Raw genomic sequence first — 15,677 nt, 5'->3', positions numbered from 1 at the left:
AATTAATATTGTGATGAGTGGTTTTGCCACAGTAAAATTAGTCTTATTACTTATTGAACAGCCCACGTATATATGTTAAAGATACCAAGTAATTTTAAACCTGGTTTTACTCCATTTCCCAAGTAAGCAAACAGACTAAAAGTCAAGTTTGCGCCTGCAATTGATGCAAGTCTAACTGATCCCACAGGTAGTGCAGGACCAGGGCAACTCGTGGCAAAGGTGGAACAAGCTCCGATCACTAATCTTGATATTTACCCTTAATGCCAAAACACATCTCCAAGAAGGGGATGTATGATGTTTTGTATTAAAGGCAAGGGGCCACTACCCAGACCGGTTTCGACCTTTATTGAGGTCTCGTCAGTGGGAGCTAGGCTAGAATTAGAAATACCAAGATTTATTGGAAATGTGTTTTGGCATTAAGGGTAAATATCAAGATTAGTGATCGGAGCTTGTTCCACCTTTGCCACGAGTTGCCCTGGTCCTGCACTACCTGTGGGATCAGTTAGACTTGCATCAATTGCAGGCGCAAACTTGACTTTTAGTCTGTTTGCTTACTTGGGAAATGGAGTAAAACCAGGTTTAAAATTACTTGGTATCTTTAACATATTTATACCCAAGGTAAAAATACTTTCTAGCCCACGTATATATTCATTTTTTTTTTATACTGACTGAAATCCGAGAATTAGACAAACGATTAATTTATTTAACACACAACATGTTTCGTCAGAAAGCTGACTTGTTTGTCTAATTCTCGGATTTCATTCAGTATAAAAAAAAATATGAACATATCTTCATACTAAGTAAATACAACAGATTTTCATATATATATATATATACAAATTAAAAAAAGTTAGGAAAGATTAGCTGTTCTAAAAAGTACTATCTTCCACAAAGGGGATAAACGTAGACCATCAGATCTGTTTAAATTAGGAGAATGAAGTATAGTTTCATATATTTCTTTATAAAGACATTCCATGAGATACCGACTTTTGTGAAGGACTTTTGTCTTGTTCCAATGAACTCTGTCTAGTGTTGATGGCATACTCTGCAAGTCCAGACTATTCAGGTTCAAGGTATTAAATATATGACTTGTGTTCTTCTAGCCGAATAAAAGCAGATCTTCCTGTTTGTCCAAAATAAGATAACCTACTAGAGCAAGTAATCTGGTAGACACCTGACTGAGATGTGGAAGCTTGTCCTTTGGAGAAGCGAGAAAGATGGAGATTTTTCTGAATGTGTCGAAAGGCAACAAAAATATTTAGTGATTTTAATACTTTTGCTATGCATTCACTAATGCTTTGCACATAAGGGATAGGAATATGCGTTCTTTCTTCTGTATTTGAAGAGGAAGATATATTAACACTACTCAAAGCTCTTTTGATGAAAGAATTCTTATATCCATTGGATAAAAAAGAGGAAATAATATATTGCAATTCTTGCTGTAATAGTTCCTCTGAAGAACAAAAGGAGTGGGCCCGATGAAGCAGTGTTTTAATAGTTCCCACCTTTTGACTGGGATGGTGATGAGATTCAGCATGGATATAATGGCCTGTATGAGTCTCCTTCCTATAGACTGAGAAATGTAGGTTACCATTTGGTTGGCAAAGAATTACAAGATCTAAAAAGGCTAACAGCTTATTTACTTCTACTTCTAGGATGAACTGAACTGGATCCTTGGATGAAGTGCATTTAATTTAGAAACTGTTGCAATTCATCAGAAAAGCCATTCCAGATAGCAAAAATGTCATCTCCATATCTGAACCAGTGAGTAGGTCTCGTAGAAATGTTGTCAATGATTGAAGATGCCTGTGATTCTCAGGCAAAAATTCTACTAATAAATAAGCTGTTAGCCTTTTTAGATCTATGTAGGAAATACCGTGAATTAATTCCGTTATTATACTTTTAAATATGTCTATTCACGATATTTCCTTACTGAAAGCAGATGATGTAATTCCAGTAACAGAATGTGATGGATTTAGTATTTTTCAGAGAGGTTAGAAGAGACAGGATGAGGGCGTGGTGCAGTACCTGATTGTAGTACCACTGGTTGCTGCTATAGGCCAGGAGGTGCCAGAGATGATGTGGAAGCTATGCATCAGCAGATTAATACAAGGAGTGCAAGTCAAATAATTATTATGGGGGGGAGGAGGAACTTCGACTTTGAAGACATAGATTGGAAGGAGGAAAATCATGTAGCATGAAGGAAATGGCATTTATACACTTACTCAGAAATAATTACTTGAAGCAGAATGTGACAGAGGAGACTCAGGTACAAGAGTGTGGGATCATGTTATAGTACCAGAAGAACTGTCCATAACTAAGGTGGCTACATTGCCACCGATTAGGAAAAGTGATCACGTGGTCTTGACTTGGGAGGTAGAAAAACATGTGAAAATTCCAGTTAAGAAGGGGTATATGTGGAACTACAAGGTAGATGATTATGATACACTTATGAGGCATCTTGAAGCAGCAACATGGCATAAAGATCTGCAAGGGAAGGATGTAAAGCATAGGGAATAGTCAATGGGTATCTGGAGGAAATGATATCACACTATATACTCATGGTCATGAGAGTAAATCAGGTAGGAGTTAGATGGATGAGTAATATCATTAAGTATGAGCTGCAAACAAAGAAAATGTTGTGAAGGGTATATAAGGAGAAAGGTGACTAGCCAACTCATTAACAGTACAATTGGGCAAGAAAGGTGACCAGCATGGTAAGAAAGGCAAAATCAGATTATGAGAAGAAATTAGCTGAGCAAGTGAAAGAAAATCCAAAAGAGTTTTTTTTGCTATGTGGCCAGTTGGAGAAAGAAAGACTATGGAAGGATAACTTTAATGAGTGCTGATGGTAGAGAGAGAGAGAGATAAAAGATATAGTTCAGCTACTGAGTTGAACTACTTTTCATGGGTAAATCAACGAAGTGAGGATATTGCTATGGCAGAGGTGAGAGGGAATGATGGAAGAATAGAGATTGATGAATTGGAAATACCCAGGATATTGCAGAATGTCAGTGCAAATTCAGCTGTTGGATTGGATGAGATATCAGCATGCATTTTAAGAGAATGTGCAAGGGAACTTATGATACCATTGACTGGGCTGTTTAATTTAAGAGGACCTTGACATGCAAAAATAAAGAGGTTATGATTCCATTGTGTGTAGTCTCATATGGATTATTGTGCACAGATTTGGTCATCTATTTTTCATGGTGATGAGGATATATTAGAAAGGGTCCAGAGAAGATTGACTAAGGTGGTAACTGACTTTGAAATGTGAGGTATGAAGACAGACTGATGGAATGCAATTTGCAAAGCCTTGTGATTAGGAGGAGGAGGAGGAGGGGAGTATCATTGAGACATTTATATTGATCAGAGATTGTTACCAGGTTAATGTGGAAGAAATATTTCATAGCATGGGAGATGGGAGTAAAACAATGGGCCATCCCCATTGTTTTACTCCCATCTGTATAAGGAGGGTGTGAGCAAGGGCGTAAGGAGTAGGCTCTTTGCATGAGAGTATGGTTGATTAGTAAAATCCATTGCCTGACAGTGTGGAGAATGTAGACACATTGAATGAGCTTAAAGTTTAGTTTAATTAGCTTTTGTGTGTGATAGTGTGTACCTCCTGCAGTGAGTCTTTTGACTCCATAGTTTTAATAATAATAATATCCTTGAATATTCTTTTGATATGTGACCAGCAGAAGAAAGAATAATTATGGGAAGATGATACTACTACCATTATTTTGAATGCCATAGAGTCTTAAGACTCACTGCAGAAGGTTCATCTTAGGAAAAAAAACAGTCTATTATACCATTGTTTAAACTCATTCACTGTCTTTCACATCTTTTTGTGGCTTCCAGAGATAGCTTCTTGTCCTTGTTTCTTCCTCCCATTCTTCTGTAAGAGAAATTTCATCTGCGTCAATCCAGTAAATACCTCTGAACAGTTTAAATGTTTCGATCGTATCTCCTCTTTTCTCCTTTCCACAAGGCTCTGTAGATACATGCCCTCACTCTATCCTCATAACTTATGTTCTGCACTTCTCATATAATCTTTGTGTAGATATTTGAGTACAGCATTCTTGACTTGATCAAGACTTTATACAATTGTACTTATCACTCTTATCTCTACTGGTAATGTCCTCCTCAATATTGCAGTAATTCTCTGTGTTGTCTTCTCAATTTTGCAATATTTCCTCTGAACTTCCAATTTCTATTTAGAGTTATCCCAAGATCAATTGTCTCCTCCACTTCTTTCAGTATGGCTGAAAGAAGTGGAGGAGACAATTGATTGTCTCCTCCACTTCTTTCAGAATATGAAGAATCAACAACAGAATATGAAGTCTCACGCCTATTGATTCTAAATTTCAAAACCTTACATTTATCTGTAGTAATCTGATATCCCCGTTTGTTGCTCACCTTTTCAGCTTATTCAAATCTTCCTGAAAAGAAATAACACTGCGCTGTTAGTTATAACCTTCCTAAGCTTCGCATAATCATAAACAATTGAATATCTCCTTGTAATCTGGTGACAATATTATTATTAGTATTATTTATTATTATTATTATTATTATTAAGAGAGACCTACAGGGAGTCAGAGACTCATCGAGGGAGGCCACATACTACACACTCCAACTATCATACTTATTCTTGAATTCATTCACACTACTTGCACTCACAACATCCAATGGTAATCCATTCCAATCATGCACCACCCTCCGAGAGAAAAATCTAGCCCTCACACCCTTCTTGGCAGCCTTCATTCTCAGCTTCCAAGGATGCCCTCTCATCCTTTCCCCACCTCCATAAATTGAAAAATTCCACCAATTGAAATCCTGTATGACCCTTTCAGAAGTTTGTAAGTCTCAATCATATCACCCGTCTTTCTCCTGTTTGTTGAAAGTTTATTAGGAGATACTGAGACAGGAGTGTTGGTAGCTTGCTACACCTTTGCAACGAGTTGCCCTGGTGTTGTATCACCTTACCCCAGTCCTGAAGATACTTTCAGGCGCAAACTTTGTTTGCTCACACTTGGATAAAGGATTAAACTAAATTTATTATTTTCTCCTGTTTGTTAATGTCTGCAGTCTACAAATTCTCAATCTTTCTTCATAATCAACTATCCTGATATCATTTTTAACACTCTCCTTTGCACTCTCTCCAATATATCAGTATCACAACGGAAACCAGGAAACCAGACCTGCGCACAATAGTGCAAGTGAGGTCTTATCAAGGCCTTGTAATGAGGCAAAATAACATCCTTATTTTGCATGTGAACATTTGTTTCAGCATTGCAATTATCTTTTGAGTTGTATTTGCAATCTTTGCCACATGGCCCCTAAACTTAAACTTCCTATCTACTAACACTCCAAGATCCTTACCTTCATCAGTTTCTTCTAGCCTAATCCCACTAATATAATATGACATTGGATATCTAATCATGCCGAAGTGAATGACTTTACATTTACTGACATTGAACTGACACCCATTTTCCCATGCCCACAGTTCCAGCCTATTCAAATCATTCTGCAAAGACTGCATATCAGCAGCATTCCTGATTACCCTACCTATCTTTGCATCATCAGCAAATAAATATATGTTGCTTGTCAAATCCTTCCCAATATCATTAATATACAGATTTAATAACAGTGGACCAAGCACTGATCCTTGTGGTATGCTACTCATTACCCTAAACCTTGCAGACTCAGATCTCCCGTATACCTCTTTTTGATATCTGTCAGTCAGCCAACCTCTTATCCATGCTAATATTGTATAACCCAATATTGTATAACACACCTGCATTTCTTCATCTAGTGAAGAGGTAACAGTGAGCTCAATGTTGCGTTCACCAGGTTGATAGCTTTTAACGAAATGGGCACTCATTAATTGAACAACCTCTTCTGCATCTGTAACCCTCATGTCATCTGGATTTAGAAGAGTTATTCTTTCATATTCATTGTTTCTTTTACTTGCAGCATATCGATAAAATTCTTGTGGGTTGTCTTTAGCATGCAGAGCCAGTTTCTTTTCATAATCAGACTTTGCTTTCCAAACAACAGTTGTGACTATTCTAGCCTGCTGCTTATAATGTTCATAACGGACATCATCCTTATGCAAACAGTATTCCTTCCACATCGTCCTTTTCTTACGAATCTCTTGCTTAATAAGATTACACATCCATTTGACTCCTACTCTATTTATTCTTTGAACTCTCGGGACACATTCTGATCATCTCATCATTTAAGTATTGTTTAGATGCTTCCCATGCACTGTTGATATTCTTTCCATTCAACAACCAATCCTTTTCCTCTGAACTCAGTATACTCCTCAGTTGGTCATAATTTGCTGCTTTGTAGTTCTGTATGTAACCTTTTCTGAATGGAACATTCATAAACTTAGTCACTTCCCAAGTGAGTACTACATGATCACTGTCACCAACTGAAGACAGAATAGTTACGTCTTTAACTGAAACGCCCTCTGACACTATAATCAAATCTAACACTCTTTGACCTCGAGTTCCTTCTCTCACATGCTGCTTGAGGAAGTTGTCCCACAACAGCTCAACAAATGCATTTCATTCTTCTCATGAGATTCTACTGCTACCCAATCAATATTTGGATAATTAAAGTCTCCCATTATGATTACTCTTTTTGCACTCATCTTTTCTATTTGGCGATGCATGTCTTCATCACCAGCAACCGATCCACCTGGTCTGTAACAACACCCCATTATGTAGTTTGTCTTGTTAGATTCCACCCCACACCAGATGGCTTCAAACTCACTGCCACGTGAAATATTGTTAGTAGTATTACTACATTCATAGGTCTCAACTCTAACTGGATTTAAGTCATCTGATATCATTAGCAGCACATCCCCTCCTCTCCTATCCACTGTATCCTTCCTAAAAATACTGTACCAATGACACTCGATACCAGTGAGTAGGTCTGATTCTGATAGCCAGGTCTCACTAATTCCTACAATCTGAGGCCGCAACATATTGACTAAGGCAACACACTCTATCCCTTTGTTTCTGATACTCCTAGCATTCGTGTACAGACATAATAATCTACCTGCATGTTCTTTTGTTTACTCTTGTTTGCAGTCTGCCTGACCCAGTTGGACAACTTGCATATCTCTATTCTTCTCTAAGATACTAAGATCCTAATATTCTTCTCTAAGATCCAGTGGCGGCCCATACATAAGCACTGCAACACTGCAGCACCCCCAAGGAAAAAAATGAAAAAAATAAATTTTGTTTGTGTTTATAAATAATAACAATGCTTACAACATTATATAAATGTAATACAACATGTTAAAGGTTACAGCTTATATTTCGACATTGATTGAATAGTTAATAATTGGAATTGTTCTATTAATGGTTTAGATTATGAAACAAATGCACTGCAATCTAACGCCGATATTCGTTTGTGCTTGTCACTGCACATTACATCATTAGATACACTGCCGTCTGGGCAGTGTATCTTATTATTGCGTGTGTTATTTCTGTGAGATATGAAACGTTTATTATTGGTGCGTGTGCGTGGTGAACTATTTTTTGTAAATCTTTTTTATTTTGTAAAAATAACATATATTTATTTATTTATTATAGATACAAGGCTGAATTATGACGAGTGTCACTGTTGAAAATATGAAAAGAATTATATTTTTTTTCAATTATCGTTACACGAAACAAACACACTGCAATCTAACGGCGATATTCGTTTGCACTTGTCATTACTATTGATACGAAACTTTTATTATTGGTGTTTGTTCGTGGTGAGGATGAAATATTTTTAATAAAGCAATTTTTTAATATGTAAATTTATTTATTAATAAATTCGTTACTGATTAGGGGAAAAAAGGTTTTTTTTTTTTATATATATATATGCAGCACCCCCACTTAAAATTTTCACCGGCTGCCACTGTTAAGATCTTTATATCACTGACATAAAAAGTCAAACATTAATAGTTTCAGTCCTGAACCTGTGAACACCCACTTGTAACCATTCTTCTCCCCAGTACTGCTCACTTCCCCATACACAACTCTCTGATATCAATCAGAAAGCCAATTTTCAATACAATGCACTAGCCCAATAAATCAATATTTACAACTTAAATTCCAAAAAAATGATACTGTGTGCTTCATTGCTCTTATTAGTTTATTATAAAAGCGATCATATTATTAATATAAAAGTGACTCTTAACAGATCCATGAAGGATTTCATAAACGGTATTAACCTCACTGTCCAATTCCATGTACAAGCTTTTACCAGTTTTCCAAAATCTTAACAACTGTAGGAACAATCTGGTTATAGTTGGATATCAACATTCCTTAGCAGTCCTTAACATTCCATTTCAAGACTTTCAATAAACAGCCTGCAATTGATTGGCTCATTCCCTTAAAATGTGACAAAATCCCATCTAGTCACGGTGCCTTACTGACAACTATTATTATTATTATTATTATTATTATTATTATTATTATTATGGGCAACTATTTAGCCAAAGCGCTCTGACATTATACTGGCAACACACCGTCTCACACATAAAAAACTCAGCCAACTTCAAAGACAGTATAGAAAACCTTATGCTCCAATGTAATGACATAATGGTCAGTTTTGACGTCTCCTCCTTATTCATGAATGTCCCCCTCAAAGAAACCTTAGAGCTAATCCAAGCTAAATTTCCTCCCGATATCTCAGCTATATTTCAGTTTACAATGAACTCAGGCTATTTCGTTTGGCAGGAAAAATTCTACAAACAGATAGAGGGGACAGCCATGGGTTCACCACTTTACCCACCCTTGGCCAACTTCTTTATGGAGACTTTTGAAGAGAAAGCCTTAAACTCTGCCCCACAAAAACCTACCATATGGCTTCTCTATGTTGATGATATGTTTGCTATTTGGCCACATGGCATGGATACACTCATCTCCTTTTTAACACACATAAACAACCAACATCCTAGAATCAAGTTCATCCTGGAAAAAGAGGAAAACAATAGCCTCCCCTTTCTAGACACACTAGTCACCTGCCAACCTGATGGTACCTTGGTTTTCTCAGTTTATAGAAAACCCACCCATACAGGCAGATACATTTACCAACAAATCCCCCCACCTCACAACAATATGGAGTTATTAAGACACTATTCAACAGGGCTAAACTAATCAGTTCAAATGACCAAGCCTAACCACTGAACTAAATCACATTCTTAACACTTTCTCAGCCAATGGCTACCCCCCCCCCAAAAAAAATACTAAAACCAGTTATCCACAACCTACCCCCCCCCTTCACAAAAAAGATTACTCTAAATCCATCACTATTCCCTACATCTGAGGCGCTTCAGAAAAAAATCAACAAAATCCTAAAAAAACATGACTTGACCTCTTGTTACAGACTATATAGAAAATTGGCATTCCTTATCTGCTCCACTAAAGATTAACCACTTCCCCTAGACCTACCTGGTGTATACCAGGTCCCTTGCATCTGTAAATTGTCCTACTTTGGTCAAACAGGCAAGACAGCAAATATCAGAATCTCAGAACACAAGGACTACATCCGATTTCACCAGTACAGCCACTCTGGGCTTGCAGACCATCATCTGGATACTCGCCACAGAATAAGGTGGAAGAAAGCCACATTAATACACCGCAGCAAGTTCAAATATGAAAGACTATTCATGGAATCAGCCTCAGCCCTTAGGAACATACCAAACCTCAACAAATTTGGATGCATGAAACTGCCCCAAATTTGGGAAACATACATCAAAAGAACTTCAGCCCAAAGGCCAAGAACACCTAATATAGCCCGCCAGGGGGCACCATCAGGACTTTAGGAAAAGGGTAGCTTCCTCACTTCGTTTCTCATTTGCTGTTATGTAGTACTTGCGTGCACGTGTCTTTATTTTAAGTTCCCCTGAAGATGGCAACATGACGTTTGCCAAAATATTGGAAAGTATATATTAAAGTTATTTAATTTATATTTCAGTGTACGTTGTCAATTCTTTAAGTATTAATTATCATGTTTAACCAGTATATAAGCCTTTCTACAATTTACAATTTGGAATACAAAAAATTTCAAACAATAAGAAAATATTCATTTCTTTATTGTAAATTCCATATGGACAGTTGAGCTCTTGAATCTGTAGCCAATCTATGGCTCTGATTCAATGATGGAGTTGCATCCCAATCTGCTACCTCTTTTCCCATAAATTTATTGTCATTATATCCGATATGTGATCTGTTGGTAAACTATTTCTAACCTTCATACAAATTATGTTCCTTAAACTGAAACTTCTTTCAGTTTCAACATTACTGATTGCAAAAGTGCCAATTATAATTTTAGTTTTTTGAATACCTGTAGGGATGGAAACATTTTTTGATTCAACATTATTATCTGCAAAATTCCAAAAATCATTCAAATCAATTTTATATTTTAAACTTTCACTTAAATAGTACAAGTTTTTTCTACTAACTGTCCATGTGAAGAGAGCCTCCATAGCTCAGTTAGTATAAATGAATCCCTTTGGTCAGAAAGACCTGAGTTCGATTCCTGTCTATGATGCGAGAAACCTTTATTTGGTCTCTTTCAACTAAAGGTGAGTTAGCTGGTCTCATATGAAGGTAGGGGTTTTATCTCCCAGAAACTTGGGTTTTCATCCCTCAGAACAGGCAAACCATCCCCGTGAATACACACACACACACACACACAGATCTACAGTCAAAAATACATACTTAGAGGTCCTCACTGGAGGGTGCAACCTCAACCAGTCTTAAGGAGGATGGATGGATGGGGGAAATTGGGAGGGGGGAACCCCACAAAACAAACAAACAAACGATCCATGGGAAGCTAGTTCCTCATAAGGCTAAATAGATTATTCTAATAGATAGAAATAATATAAAATGCTATCATCATCTGATAAAAGACATAAATTCATGTGTTGAATTATTTTCTAGTAACACATTCCTAGAAAGAGCAGTGAATTTATTCTTTTTTTTATTATTATTTTTATTAAATACAATATGTTTAAACTTATCTAATTTAATGACATCTTCAACTTGAGATTCATCTTTTCCAGTACCAACCTGTAAATTTTTCAAAGTTATTGTTATTGTGTGTGATTAACTTTTGCCCTTTCTGAATGTTAATTGATCTTGAGTGAAGTGCATTTGAAAGAAATGAAAATTCTTCAAGAATTCTTCATTCTTGAAGTTTTCATTTTCATTTCTTTCAAATGAAAGGTTTTTCAAAAAATTAATGTTAGCTACCTTTTTTTTTGATCAATGCAACTTGCATTGATTGTGGATGGAAGTGCATGTGCGCTACAGTTTATTGCCATTGTTTTTAACAACCTACTCACAAAAAGTCGTGAACATTTAATAATCAGCTTGTGTGAGGCAACTCAGCACATCATCCTTTTCATTCACTTCTAAAATTTCAATTCTGCTTCATCTCTCTGTCTCTAGGAGTAAAACTTGGTTTACCAAGAAGAAACATCTTAATAAAGTATTCATTTAACAGCTCTATGATGTCATCTTCATTAGTCTACCAACTCCTGACTTGATCCAGCAAAGTCAGTTGTCAACATTTATTTCTCCTCCTACTGGCCTCATGCCAAAAGAACTCCTTAGCATTGCAATGTTAGTCTCCTCTTGTCTTCTAATTTTGTTCTCCTTGGTATACTTTCCATCTTCTAGTGTGAGCCTTATATTCCTCATGCACCTGTTCTCCACCTCTCTCTTTTATGTCTTCAATAACCTCTTCGTCATTTCCATTTCCTGTTTAATTTTCAGAGGTGACAGAACATAGCCCCGAGGCACTGTTCTATCACCAATGCAATATGCAGTATTATATATATTATTGGTATAATATTAATATTAATATTAATATTAATGCTGCCTGGCTGGCTGCATTACATTAATATAATATAACTCTCCAACTAACAGGCTGCAGGTTCAAATCTTGCTACAGGCATGGATGTTTGTAATTGTCTTTAGGTGGGAGATGAGTTTCATCGCTTGGTGTTAGACCACTATCCCACTTACTGGAGGGTCTGAAATGGCTTGAAAAGTTCCATGTTAGGTCTCTAGAGCAGGTTTCTGGATTATGTAAAAAATAAATAAAAATACAAATGAAAAATTAATAAAATTAGAAAAGAAAATCCTTAGGATACCATAAGTGGCCTAAGGATTTTCTCTGTACTAATCTACTATAAGTTCACTACCTTTCATAGTCAGGAGTCACATTAAGAAAAATAAGAAATAAATGAGGACAGATTGCAAGTGTGTGGATTGCAGACTCTGGTTAACAGGAGAAAGAGGGGTGATATGATATATAAAGAGATATATAAACTTTTGAATGGATGTTAGAGGATATCAACTGATGAAATTTTTCATTATATGGAAGGTGGGGAGAGAACAAGGGGGGGGGGGAATCCATGGAAGTTAAGTTTGTTCATGGTCAAGAAAGGGGTAAGAGCTAGGTTTTTCTCCCAGAGAGCAGTGAGTGAGTGGAATAATTTTCCCTTAGGGGTAGCGAGTGCATCTAGTGTGAATGAATTTAAGGGAAGGTATGATAGCTAGTTTGGGAGATTTACTAGCCTCCTGCGATGAGCTCCTGACTCCCTGGAGGTCCCAGATAATAATAATAATAATAAATTAGTATATGCAATATTAAATGATGGAAATGGCAGAATGGTAACCACTGCAAAGTATTTAGTTAAAGTACCTAAAAAACAGTTCATCATGGTATTTTAGTTTCATAAGTGGTCTTGACATACTTGTTTCATAAGAACCTTCTAGTCAGACTAGGCTCGAAGAAGTGGAAAAAGTGGAAAATTGTCTCACTTTGGAAACCTGGAGAGAGATAACACTGATGTTTCAAATTATAGGCCAATCTGTGTTTCTACAGTTGTGGTTAAGGTGATAAAAAGCTTGACGACAACAGGTAATAGTAAAACTCCTTTTTCCAGGTCTTATAATTTTTCCCATGGGATTTTTGCTGCTAATCTTTGTAACACAGGTTAAATGGTCTGAGAATGAAATAACCACTGGTTATTTTAATTCCAAGCCATCAGCAACAATGTCAATGTCAAAAATAGTTTTTAAGATTTTTTATATACACAGAAAACTGAAACTCAAACCCTTCAATTGTCCCCCCTCCAGATATATGACTTGCCTAAGATTCATAAACCCAATTCCCCCTCCCAAGATTCCATAGTAGATATCATTGATTCTCCCTGCTAAAATTATCCAAACAATTAGCAAAATCTCTTCCCCCCCCCTTACTAGTTCATGCCACATCATACATAAAAAAATTCTAACTATTTTAAAAAATCCATTGAAAATATAATTGTTAATGATATTGATATCCCAGTGAGCTTTGACATCATCTCATTGTTCACTACTATTCTCTTAAATGACACCTTATTGCTTTTTAAAAAAAAGATTTTCCCCTTGATATCATTGGCCTCTTGGAAGAACAAAATTTATAAACAGATAGAGGGTACCTGTATGAGGTCTCCCCTCTCACTCCCCCCCCCACCAATATTTTAATGGAAGATTTTGAAAAACAAATTCTTGACTCAGCCACTCTCAAACCTTCTATTTGGTTAAGATATGGAGATGATGTCTTTTCTATTTGGTCTCATGGCCCAGACACATTACATTCTTTTCTGTGTCACCTCAATAGTCTTCAACCTAGAATCCAATTTACAATGGAAAAGGAAACTAATAATAGTCTGCCCTTTCTAGACACTTGGTCATCTGCCTACCTAATGGTAATCTGTCCTTTTCAGTATATAGAAAACCCACTCACACAGGCAGATACATTCACAGACTTTCCTATCACCCTTCCCCCTCTCAACAATATGGTGTCATAATAACATTAACCCATAGAGCTTATAACATTTGTTCCAACAAGACCTCTCTTACAACAGAACTCAATCATATGTACCACACTTTTCTATCTATCAGCTACAGTTCCCACAATATCAAAAAATTAATCAATCCTTCCTCCAATTTACAGTGTTCTCTTCAGAAAGATTTTAGTAATGCTATCACCATCCCTATGTCTGAGGCACTTCAGATAAAATATCCAGAATCTTAAAAAAATACAATCTTTGCACCATTGCAAAGCCACACTTAAAACTGCTACTCTTACCTGCTCCACTAAAAACGAACTCCATCCCATCTCAGTTACAGTGTATAAAGAGTTCCTTGTTACTGCAAGTTGGCCTACTACGGACAGACAGGGTGATCAGTTACTATCCAAATGAAAGAACTTAAAAATACATCTGCATCCATAACTATGGTCAATCTGGACTTGCTGATCATGCTTTGGATATAGCTCACAGAATCAATTGGAAAAAGACTATGGTTGCATAAAACTTTCCAAAATATGAGAAACACTAATACTTCAAAATCCCAGTTTACATCCTAGGCCACCAACAAGTGTCCATAGAGGGTGCCCCACCTAGTTAGGACTCTATGGACCAGTGGAGATTGAACTGCCCACTCAGTCTCCAAACTGTGTGTGTGTGTGTGTGTGTGTGTGTGTGTGTGTGTGTGTGTGTGTGTGTGTGTGTGTGTGTGTGTGTGTGTGTGTGTGAGAGAGAGAGAGAGAGAGAACTGAGATGATGAAATACTGGAAGTATTAAATACTATTTTGAATCATTTCCTAATCGCTTCCTTCCTGTACTAACACAGCAACGAAAGAACCGTATTCTGCAGGTGATGCCTAGTGTTTCTCCCAAGGTGGGTGAAACATTAGGACCCAGGTCGAGCCCACTTCCACTGATCAGAAAGCATTTTGATTGAAAAACGCGTGTTGGGAGATTTAGAACCTGGGTAGAGTCCGCTTCCTCTCCTGGACGGGAAAACGATTGCGGGAGGGGAAGTGTCATGAGGGTTGAGTTGGTGTCTGCAAAGTTGTGTTTTGTTATAGATATAGTGGAGTATCTGTTCCTGTGAATGGCTTCTAGAAGCCAGCCTTCTAATAAGAAGGGCTTCACTTGCATCACCACCTCTACAGATCAGAGCAACGAAAGAAGCCGCAAGCTTCCATGCGGATGCAACTTTAGGACATCATGAGTACTAATTCATGTAACAGATTTTTTTTAAACGAATCCCACTCACAAAAGGCTGCAAACTTGTAATACATACTATCATTGGTGTGCTAAAGGTCAGATGATCTGGGACACTGCTATAGAGATCAGATAGGGATGATTTTTTAAACCATTTTAGATCTTCAATAGAGTGGTTTTCTCATAAATATCTATGCCTATACTGGGACTATATCTATGCCTATACAACCAAACTATGTTGGCTAGGCAGATTTATATTACATGCTTTTATGTGTTTGTGATTATTGCATGTTTAATGTCAGTAAAAGGAAATTTATCTATTTATTTTTTGTTTAGTTTCTGCGCAGAGCAGAAGAGGAAAAGTCCACTGATACGACATTAATTCCACCTAAGCCTAAACCTACAGGTAAATCTAGTCACACCAGTTTTCATTTAAGCATTCTTTTTGTTTTATTTTAAAATTTAAAAATGGATGCAAAGAACCTTTATTAAGACTTTTCAAGTGAAGGTGAGTTAGCCAGTCTCATACAGAAGTCGAAAGGTTGTTCCTCCCAGAAACTCAGGATTTAATAAATTAATGTATCATTTCTTTCTA

At 36.8% G+C, this 15,677-nt stretch overlaps 1 protein-coding gene across 1 annotated transcript in view; it reads left to right on the top strand.

Annotated features, from left to right (window-relative positions):
* The window catches only part of LOC150103969 (outer dynein arm-docking complex subunit 3-like), a 248,381-nt gene that overhangs the window by 197,514 nt on the left and 35,190 nt on the right, over positions 1-15,677 (top strand). The window contains exon 10 of the mRNA XM_090397109.1: positions 15,419-15,488. Coding sequence (XP_090253235.1) covers positions 15,419-15,488 — 70 coding nt within the window. The remainder of the gene's footprint in view (positions 1-15,418; positions 15,489-15,677) is intronic.

Source organism: Typopeltis vanoorti, chromosome 8 (assembly GCF_054136105.1).
Source record: "Typopeltis vanoorti isolate ZY-2024b chromosome 8, IOZ_Tvanoo_1.0, whole genome shotgun sequence".
Classification (NCBI taxonomy): domain Eukaryota; kingdom Metazoa; phylum Arthropoda; class Arachnida; order Uropygi; family Thelyphonidae; genus Typopeltis; species Typopeltis vanoorti.
Note: the sequence above shows the minus strand (reverse complement) of the source record. Positions and strands in the feature narration are given on the sequence as shown.